At 37.6% G+C, this 10,916-nt stretch overlaps 1 protein-coding gene across 5 annotated transcripts in view; it reads left to right on the top strand.

Moving 5' to 3' along the window:
• The first annotated feature begins 598 nt into the window (after window positions 1-598).
• The window catches only part of LOC136884253 (uncharacterized), a 38,573-nt gene continuing 28,255 nt past the window's right edge, over window positions 599-10,916 (top strand). Inside the window, exons 1-3 of one of the 5 annotated variants that reach the window (XM_068229860.1) lie at window positions 599-813; window positions 1,546-1,641; window positions 6,627-6,732. In XM_068229860.1, coding sequence (XP_068085961.1) covers window positions 1,555-1,641; window positions 6,627-6,732 — 193 coding nt within the window. In that variant the 5' untranslated portion in view covers window positions 599-813; window positions 1,546-1,554. The other 4 variants (XM_067156315.2, XM_067156318.2, XM_067156317.2 and 1 more) reach the window with 4 other exon arrangements.

The following is a 10,916-nucleotide window of genomic DNA, read 5'->3' as shown; positions in this document are numbered from 1 at the left end:
GCAACATTTTTATTGTCCGTAGATTCAACAATCAGTAAACACGGACCAAAGTGTGCTCGGGAATATGTTTCCTTTACTGCTTCCGTGGTATTAGTATCCAAGTCCATATCATTAGTTTCGTTAGTGCTACTGAGAGCATTAGTAGATGTTGACTCAGGTTTGGTGAGGTTAGAATTAGTCGTTTTATCTTTTCGTTTTACCACAGGTTCAGGTGGACGTTGTGTCCCACCACCCCCCACTTTCAGCATCCATCGCCTGGAAAACACTTCACATAAACCGACTGTTACACAAACAACCACTTATTAACTTCGGACACGCGTACACGTCAAGATTTGGAACCGTCCAGATCACTCGACGCTCGACACGAAACTGAGTGTGCGTTTATCATAACCGTCGTGTTGGTCTAAATGTAGTGAATATGGGTGAAGTCATTCAAAATCGGACACGCCCCCTTTTCCCTCAGCCTCCGCTTGACAGACAGATACAGCGATGCCAAGCGTGCCTTCTTTTTTCTGTAGATGGCTTTGCTCTGGCACAGAACAAGCACAGAAAGGTATAACTGTCATGTTGGCTACACTTAGTTTTGGTCAACAGTACATCTCAGGACATGGTCAGAAAAATTGTTCATAAATATAGGATCAGGATATTAATGTCCTGGAAATCGCTGCCATACTGTATTGAAAATTAAGTAAAGGAATTTGTATCATTGACCTCTGATCGGTTGACAATTATAAAAGTCTGAAGAACTTTTCTGCGGCAAAGTGGATTTTTCCGTCACTCATTGGATCGAGGCTATTCTGTATGCTCTGAAACGTAAGCACTGTTTTGAAGATCTTACTGCTGAGTTTGATTTGTGTTTGATTTCTTGGAAGAGATTAGCGATACGTTGGATTGTGCCAGCTGGAGACAGACAGCTATTGACTTGGGGATAGAGGTCTGTCTTTAGTTCTATTACAACGCGTTGGATGTTCTGGATTAAGTTAGTTATTTCATATATTTTGCTTCTGTGGATCTTGCTAGTTCTACTGTAAACACGCAAATAATATGTTTATATTGTATGGGCACATTTTACCGAAATTACTTCGGCAGGAATTAACAAGCCGAGAACATAAAGAAAAACGCCGACTCCAGTTTTGTTTTCGTCGGATGTTTTTGACACTAGGGAGCGTGTGATTCGGAGACAGCTGTTGCGATGATGACACATTTTTAGCTTTAAGGCAGTTTCTTCATGCCATCGCGAGTTGTGACAGATACCTGCGGGATAAAAGTTTGGGTAAACATCTTGCCGAGGTCCTGCGGGCATAGCTTTCGTAAGATTATGCGAGGATCCTTTTTGGAACTCAATTCCCCGTTGTGAATTAATGAAGATTAATTGAGACTCTCATGTGTCATAATCGTTAATAATCGTTAGTTTTATAGTGTTCGATGCCGTGTTTTTATCTGATCTCTGCTGGTACAGTTATTATAATTTAGATTATTTTATCATGGAAAAATAGTGCTCGGAAGGGATGGGTGTCTCATAAGTTATTTTGTTTTCTTTTGCAGTTTACCATCATGTCTAATCCAAGAAAACCACCATCTCCTCCGCCGGAAGCTTTGAGAAAACTCGCCCAGCTACAGATAGAGAGACTGAAAAAGGAGGTAATGTTCATTCTTAGTATATACTTTTAACATTTAGTTATGAATGCATGTTTTCTTCCTCACACATGTAACTGCTAATTCAGGTTTGCAGAGAATTTCATATCTTAAAAGAAATGACAGTTTCAAAGATTCTCTGTTGTTTGTGGCTTGCACTTATTATTCATGAAATAGAAGATTAATATCAAGTTAATGTAATCTGAAGGCAGCATTTCTACTCCTCCATACATTTTACGCATTTCTGTTCATCACACATGTTAATCATTAGCCTACCAGTATTCAGAGTTTGTTTTTCGGAAGTGTATTTTGATTATTTTTTTTAAAGGTTTATTAGCTAAGGTCTGCAATTCCAATTTTGTTTTCAGAATAAAAGTAATGCCAAGTGTTTACTTTTATATTGTTAAATGTCTTGGTTTTTTCCTGATCTCTGCTTGTACCGTTATGATATAGATCAGATGATATTAATACTTTATTTGACTAGTGCCTTATCCTAAGGTAATGAACTAGAGTTTTAATCAAGACCCTGTCTAAACAGCATGACTGTGTTAAGAGATTCCATAAGATTGGCCAAAGTATCAGAGAGTCCTATTGATGTTATAATAGTGCCAGCTGTCTGTGTTCTAAGCAATCTGCTGTCAAGGATTGAATTGCTTGACATTGGCCAGCACATTCCACCAGCTAAGTCAGAAACTGTCATATATACAGTGTAGTTATATATCTTCATCTTGTAAACAAGATAGGCCTATAGATAGTGAATCACTGAACAAAAACACAGTATCTTAGCACCTGTACTCATTCTTTTATAACCTAATGAATATACCAATAGCATTTTAGATTTGTAAACATTTAGTATCTTCCCCAAATGGTAAACTTTTTGAACATGAAAGATAGAAATTTGCACTACATAGTACATTGTACAAAATGTATTGGCATTAATGTTATGTTGTCAATACCGGAATATTGTTCATGAACAAACTTGTTGGTGAATAAACACACGTAGTAGTTCTCAAGAGGCTAGGAGTAACACTAGACAATCACGCAGCAGAAATAAAAATATACCAACAAGCCAAATTTGGAACATACGAGAACAATTCAAATTCTACCTCACATTAGAAAGTGTTTATTCACCAGCAAGTTTGTTCATGAACAGTATTCTCGTATTGACAACATAAAATTAATGCCAATACATTTTGTACAAATGTTACTCCAGCAGCATTGAGAACAAGTTAAATGTTCATAACATAGGCAATTTTCAACTGTAGAAAATTATTAATATAGTGAACGAAGTTTCAATGACAGTCATACAAGTCAAGCAACATTGAATCAATACAGTTAGCCAGATCTCAAAAGGTTTTATAAAATGATTTTAAAGGATGTTCACCAGATGAGTTTCGTCAATAAAATGTTAGACTTAGATATATTGTAGACAAATATGTTCTAACTTAAAGACATAATTTTATTGTTATATGAGTTGTAAAATATTGTAAGATTTGTCAGTCAGGTTTACAAGCATAATTTAATCCAATAGAATAGATTCATGATCTTATATAACCTTAAGTAAATGATAATTGGCTGATGATGCTCACGAAAAAGGAGCGAAACGTGTACCATATCAACAACTTATAAATATGTAAGTTTTTATTGTATTGAATAGGTGGTATTTAACAAAATTATAAGAATTTGTATCACAATGAGCTTGCATCCAGGAGATAGTGGGTTCGAATTCCACTGTCGGCAGCCCTGAAGATGGTTTTCTGTGGTTTCCCATTTTCATACCAGGCAAATGCTGGGCTGTACCTTAATTAAGGCCACAGCCGCTTCCTTCCAACTCCTAGGCCTTTCCTATCTCACCGTCGCCATAAGACCTATCTGTGTCTCTGCGACATAAAGCCACTAGCAAAAAAAAAAAATGTACACTGCTTTTAGTCTCATGATACAACATTCTTATCTTTTTAATTAATGATTTTAGTATGTTCCTTTTTAGTAGGCATTCTCATAAATGTTTCAATTTCAATCACTACTGATCTGCATTTAGGGCAGTCGCCCAGGTGGCAAATTCCCTATCTGTTATTTTCCGAGCCTTTTCTTAAATGATTGCAAAAAAAATTGGAAATTTTTTGAACATCTCCCTTGGTAAGTTATTCCAATCCCTAACTCCCCTTCCTATAAACAAATATTTGCCCCAATTTGTCCTCTTGAATTCCAACTTTGTCTTCATATTGTGATCTTTCCTACTTTTAAAGACACCATCCAAACTTATTCGTCTACTGATGTCCTCCCATGCCATCTCTCCACTGACAGCTCGGAACACACCACTTAGTCGAGCAGCTCGTCTCCTTTCTCCCAAGTCTTCCCAGCCCAAACTTTGCAACATTTTTGTAACGCTACTCTTTTGTCGGAAATCGCCCAGAACAAATCGAGCTGCTTTTCTTTGGATTTTTTCCAGTTCCTGAATCAAGTAATCTTGGTGAGGGGTCCCATACACTGGAACCATACTCTAGTTGGGGTCTCACCAGAGAGAAATATGCTATCTCCTTTACATCCTTACTACAACCCCTAAATGCCCTCATAACCATGTGCAGAGATCTGTACCCTTTATTTACAATCATATTTGTCATTATCCCAATGAAGATCTTTCCTTATATTAATACCTAGGTATTTACAGTGATCCCCAAAGGGAACTTTCACCCCATCAACACAGTAATTAAAACTGAGAGGACTTTTCCTATTTGTGAAACTCACAACCTGACTTTTATCCCTGTTTATCATCATACCATTGCCTACTGTCCATCTCACAACATTATCGAGGTGATTTTGCAGTTGCTCACAATCTTGTAACTTATTTAATCGCTTAGCAACCTGCTAAGTACAAAATGTATTGCGGGTTAGGGTAAGCCTTCGCCTGCAATTATTGGAGTGATCATTTAATGATATGACTTTACGATTATTCAAATTTGGCTGAACTTAGAGACCTATCAATGCCTTAGATTTACTGGCAGGTAATTCTGGATGGAATAAAATAAAAATGAAGCATATCGAACCAGTAGAACAGACAGATGGATTTGCCAAAGCAGTCTTTATTAATCTCTTTTAATATATAGATAATACTATTAATAATAATCGTATGGCCTCAGGTACCATGTGCAGGCATTTTAATATGAAGCCATTTGACTGCCTGCTAATAAATTTCATTGTTCTGTTTTACTTCAGGGCTAGAATAAACCAAATTTTGTCTGGTGAACACCAAGTGTGTTACTAGAGATTTTTTTACATACTAACATCTTATTACATGGAGTGTTAAATGGACTTTCCCTGCCCGTCAAAAATCTGACCACCTCTGCCGGGTTTGATCCAACAATTTTGGGATCCAAAGGCAGACATGTGAATGGCTTTGACTCGAAGTGCATTCGGTATTTCGGGCATTAATCCATGAAACTTTTCCTTTGGAGAAAAGGTGAACCATAGGAAATCTGAGAATGCAACCCAACTTGGGGCTGTTATCGTGGAGGTATGCCATGTGATTTCTTAACATTTGTGTTAGTGTCCTCACCAGTGTTAGGATGCATCTTCAATAAGTTGTGAGGGAAAACTATCGATTATAAAACATTCCGGATGTCTAATGGGGGATGGATGTCTAACACAATAAGACCTTTTGATTTGTCTAATGGCTGGAAACTAATCATGTACTAGCTGATGATGGCCGTTAAGAATCAAAACCGGTACTAGTGTAATCTATTTACAATAAATTGTGTATTGATTGGTGGAAAAACACATTTCTTGTCTATACATTGTCCACTGGGAGACGTGTCTAGCACGGCCTGTGTTGAATTGAGCCGTGATTTGTTGCACGGTTGCCCATCTGTCACTATTGACAATCCGTCTCAGATGTCGCCGATCATGGTCGAGGGTGGCTGGACGGCCGGTCGTTCGTCTGTTGTGGACGGTGACACCCGCATTCAGTCATTCACGATACACCCTGGACACGGTTAATCGTGTGAATTCGAATTCCCTCACCACTTCCGAAATCGCACTTTCCATCTGTCGGGCACCGACCACCATACCCCGTTAGAACGGTGTCATCTCACGACGACATTCCATGTTACGTCTGTCACATGCACAGCCACTGCTCACAAGGTCTCCTATACAACTGCCGCTGGCACAGGGGGGGCGGGGTGCGCAGACAACACACCTGCGCATCAGTGCTTCACTATCCCATGACATTTGTTCAGTCAGTGTAGAACTGGTTCATTATAACTGTAGATATCAGGCCATGTCAATCCATGGTCCAACAACATGCAACATTGCCTATCTCCAAATAGTAGCGAAGGCACTCAAAGGGAACGTAGGTTCTACAGAGCAGTTACTTTTATTTTTGCCAGCTGTACCTAACTTGCACATATTCAATCATTTATTTTCTGTATGGGCTGATGACTTAGATGATAGGTCCCTTTAAACAAGCAGGCAAGCAGTCATTTTTCATATCCTTCCTACTTTTCATACCTTTATCTAAAGGCCCTTGTTGTAAGCCTATCCTATTGGTATACAAAATTTTATTTTATAGAAAATACATTGATTTTTCCACCTTTTGAAGACTATCACTATTCCATATTGAGGCATGTTCTCACCATTTCTCTTCCACATTACAATTGCTTTAAGGTTTCCACCTATTCAGTGCTCATTTATTGTAACTTTTTAAAAAAGGTACATATATTTGAAACAAGTTTTAGCTCTTGATTTACTTTATATTGTTCTACAATACAGAATAATATGAAATTTATTACCTATGATTACAATTGCTTTACCATCATCTCTCTCATACTGAAGATGGGATCTAGTGTTGGTCTACTAGTCCTTCCACCTTTCTTTTCATTTTAATTTGTATTATACTTGATGATGATGATGCAGTATTATTAATAATAATAATAATAATAATAATTAATGTCCTATATACTGGTGTTGGATAACAGTGTATATTTCTTTTCACATAGGAGGAAGAAGAGCAGTGGATATCGGGTGAAGAGCTGTACACCGAAGGCAGTAGCGATGAGGATGACGCAGCTTTGAGAGCAAAACGAAGAGCAAATGAAGGAAAAGGTGCTAATAAAACAATAAAAGGCACGCCCTACAAAGAGAGGAAACATAACTTAAAACCCAGACTTACATCTGATAATACAGATGTGTCATCAGAACTAGTCCCTGGCATTCCCTTGAAAGAATCCCAATTTCAGAATCTCACCTTGTCTGAAAAAGCTGATGATGATTCCAAATGTGATAAATCTTCAGCTAAAAGTCCAGAAAATAGAGGGGAAAATGCTGGCAATTCCTACCTCTCTGATCTTAATGAGGAGCAGTCTGAAATCTCATGGCGACCCAAAAGAGGGAGCATTAAATTACCAAACTTGACATCAGAAGGTAGGATAGAACTATTAAGTAATTCGCAGATGTAGTGTAGAAACTTCAAGTATTGCAGCACACAAATAACTGTAAATGGCCTTCAGTACACTGAGTAGTGTCTCTCCAGTGTTACATAAAAATTTACAAGGGGAGAAAGTACAATAACTATGTAGATATAATTAATAAAATGTAAAACATAAAGTCATGTCATAAATAATGAGGTTTTGTGTAGTTAGAGGCTAATAAATTCACAATAATTTATCGTTTATAAAATGCTTTTTTGGTGTTACTTTTGTTCTAGTCTCTTTTGCACTCAGTCTTGATGCATCAGAATCTGTCGATACTAAATCTGGTGAATACTCATAATGGACTTTAATATCTCTGCCTAATTCTGAAAGTTTCTCTCTCTAATTGCTTATGGTTTGATATATTGTTGTTGGTATCTTTTTCTCTTATTTAAACGTGTAATAGGGAACATTCTTTGTAAATTATGTAATAGTGGATAACTTTACCTGGTTGTATCAAACACTTGAACTTCATTACCTTGACTTGTTAAAATCTATTTGAAAAACAAAGGTGAATGCAGTTTTGCTCTTAACTTGGGCCTATCTTGAATGTCTCGACTGAAATACTTGTTTTTTAAGCACTGGCTAGAAAGCATTGTTTCATAATGGCTTACAGTAGTAAAAATATAATACTTTCCTGAACATTCATGTCCATTATGTAGTAATTACTATTCACACCTAATTTCACTGCATATAATTAAAACAAATAAGTTACTTTCCACATTAGATGTAGCCTACTGTAGCTAGTTTCAGCGTAGGATAAGTATGTATCGATAAATTATGGTATGATACATAAATATAGAAGGTGTTGTTAAATGTGAACTTATTTAATTGAGGACGGTGGCAGTTCTGGGTGCCTAAAACTGGGTGGGCAGCTCATGCGTATGTTAAAAAAGAAACAGGGCGACATTTTGAATTAACACTCGCATTATATGTATCCTTTGCTGCCCAACAGTACAGTGCTAAATGGGCTCAGAATTCTTCAAAAACTTTTCATTCTCTCCTCATTCTGAGGACAGTAGCACATTATTTGTCAGTTTTTGAGTGATCTGTAACAGCAAGGTTCTTCAGATTTTTTAAATGTTCTTATCTACTGCTGTTCACCCTGTCAAAAAGTAATTGAAGGTAAATTTATATAATACCTGAAAAAGGAAACAATATATCTGAAAGAGATACCATTAATTAAAAACAAAATTGTACTTCCTTACGCATGCCAAACACTGCCCTTGAAAATGTTTGTCCGTTAGCGGTCATGTATCCTTTGGAGCAGTTTTCACAGCAGTCCACACAGCTGACCCCACAGGTCCAGATGACGATGGATTAAGGAAATAAAATCTTAGATATGGAATGTTCAGTCTTCAAAGAAGTCTGAGGTACAGTCATCCAGTAATCAAGTGTATTAAAGAAGTCTTTTTTCTCAAACCGTAAAGCAAGTAAATTTCCCTTGCCTACAACCCGGCCACCATGGCACCGTTCAGTGGAAAAGGATGTTGGTCCAAGGTCGGCAACCACTGTACAGAAGCATAGAAGATGGAGTCGAAGCTTTGAAGAACGTTCTTTATTTACTTCTCCACGTTCTTCTGGACATATGGCGTCAGCTGTGTGGAATGCTGTGAATGTTTTCTTTCTCAGGCATTTTCTAAACTTATTTTATCCTGAATTATTTTTGACAGACTGAAAAACCTTGCAGTTATAGATTAACACAGTAAAAACTGAAAAGAAATGGCTTCCACAATAACAAAACGTTTGAGTGTTCACTGTTGACATATGTTTTTATGCTCTTCATTGAGGAAAAACATTCTGCAGCTGTAGCACTGGTAATGGACAGTGTTAAAAAGAAGTGCAACAATTTGCTCAGTTCAAGGTATACCATAATCTATTCATTTACTTTCAACAAGGTATATAGTATAAGCCCACTAAAGCCAGAAAAATAATTTTTGGCTATTTACTGTAATTACTGCCTTGGCATTACAGCTGTTTGACGAGCCTGAGCCTTGTCAGCCACCAGAGTTAGCCATTCTTCTCTAGTTGTTGTCAATCTCCTCCAATTCCTTATTTCTAGCTTCCAGAGATCAGCCTCGACACACCATACATCTGAGTCTGGGGTGACCCGTAGAGTGGTTGCCCTCAGGTTTTGAGTGGAATACTTTCTTCAAAATACGATGTTCATTCTACCTTTGCACATGCCCTAGCCAATGCAGTCTTCATGCCTTGATGTTTGTGTCTACAGTAGGACTGTGATACAGAGCTTCCAACTCAGTGTCTTTAGCCTCCAGACACAGTTTTCACAGACTGCTCCCTAAATTGTACGTAATATTTTTCTTTCCTAACAATTGTATATTTTCATCTTTTTGTAGCTATTGTACATGTCTCCAACCCAAATAGTACAACTGGTTTTATAATTGCTTTGTATACTAGTTGTTTCAACTTTTCACTAGAGATGACCCGAGGACTTGCAGAAAGCTACAGTGGCATCTGTTGCCAACTGCTGTTTAATTTCCAAAGGTACATTATCTTCTGTTACAGTTCCACCTGGAATTTTAAACTGATTGACTCTTTCAAATCCTTCTAATTAGCTATTTATTGCTTTTTATACTGCTGCATGAACTGACTCGCAATCCAACATCGTGTTCTTAGATTCATTACATCAGTGTTCTACATATGTAATCATTGTGCTCTTCAACTTGGAAGGCCTGTTCTCTTGAGGAAGAAAAACTCTGTAATAGACTGCATTGGTATTACAGAAAAGAAGAAATAAAATAAATTGCCACTTCAATACAGGGTGGGCAATACCCCACCCAGCTGGGGTCTAGAACTGCCACTACCAGAAGTTGAAGTATATTGTCATGTGGGACTAACTCATTGTACTGTTAACATAAAATACAAAATTCGAAATAGTATGTACGAATTCACATCTTATCCAGGAAAGGCTTGTAACACCTCACAAATGAATTATGCTCATTGAAAATGAAATGGCGTATGGCTTTTAGTGCCGGGAGTGTCCGAGGACAAGTTCGGCTCGCCAGATGCAGGTCTTTCGATTTGACACCCGTAGGTGACCGGCGCGTCGTGATGATGAAATGATGATGAAGACGACACATACACCCAGCCCCCGTGCCAGCGAAATTAACCAATTAAGGTTAAAATTCCCGACCCTGCCGGGAATCGAACCCGGGACCCCTCTGACCAAAGGCCAGCACGCTAACCATTTAGCCATGGAGCCGGACAATTATGCTCATTAAGAGAATGTTAGGCATTAAATATCAGTTGCTTATAATGGGCTCATAATAATAATCAAACAAGATAAACAGAGATGTAAAGGTGGTACTAACTGACATACAAATCATATTGCTCCTGTTCCAATATTGTGCTCCTACCACCAGAACCACTGGGTGGTTCCGTGCTTCTTTTAAGGAACCATTTATATTCCAAGACATAAAATTTTTATAATACTGTCTTACGGCAAACCCGTTGAGGGTGAGTTTCGTAAATAAAGGATTATATATTAAGCTCACTTTACAAGCTAATGGTTAGTGAATATTTAATTTTAACGACCACATTAAGTTTGTGAGTTCAGATCCCACTGGTGTCTTGTTGGCCATTTCTGTTCTGTGCTTAACATTTTTTGTTGCTTGTTGTTTAAAAGGGCCTACCATCTAAGGTCATTGGCCTGCTTAACATCTCTGATAGGTACTGTATGTACTGAACATGACCTTACATGTTAAAAGTTTATTTCAAGTACAATGGTTAAAATCCTGAAAGAAAACATCTGTCACGATTACGAATATTATAAATGAATTAATTGCTGTAATTAATTTC

The sequence above is a fragment of the Anabrus simplex genome, chromosome 12 (assembly GCF_040414725.1).
Source record: "Anabrus simplex isolate iqAnaSimp1 chromosome 12, ASM4041472v1, whole genome shotgun sequence".
NCBI lineage: Eukaryota > Metazoa > Arthropoda > Insecta > Orthoptera > Tettigoniidae > Anabrus > Anabrus simplex.
The sequence above is the reverse complement of the archived record's forward strand: the minus strand, read 5'-3'. Positions and strand labels throughout refer to the sequence as shown.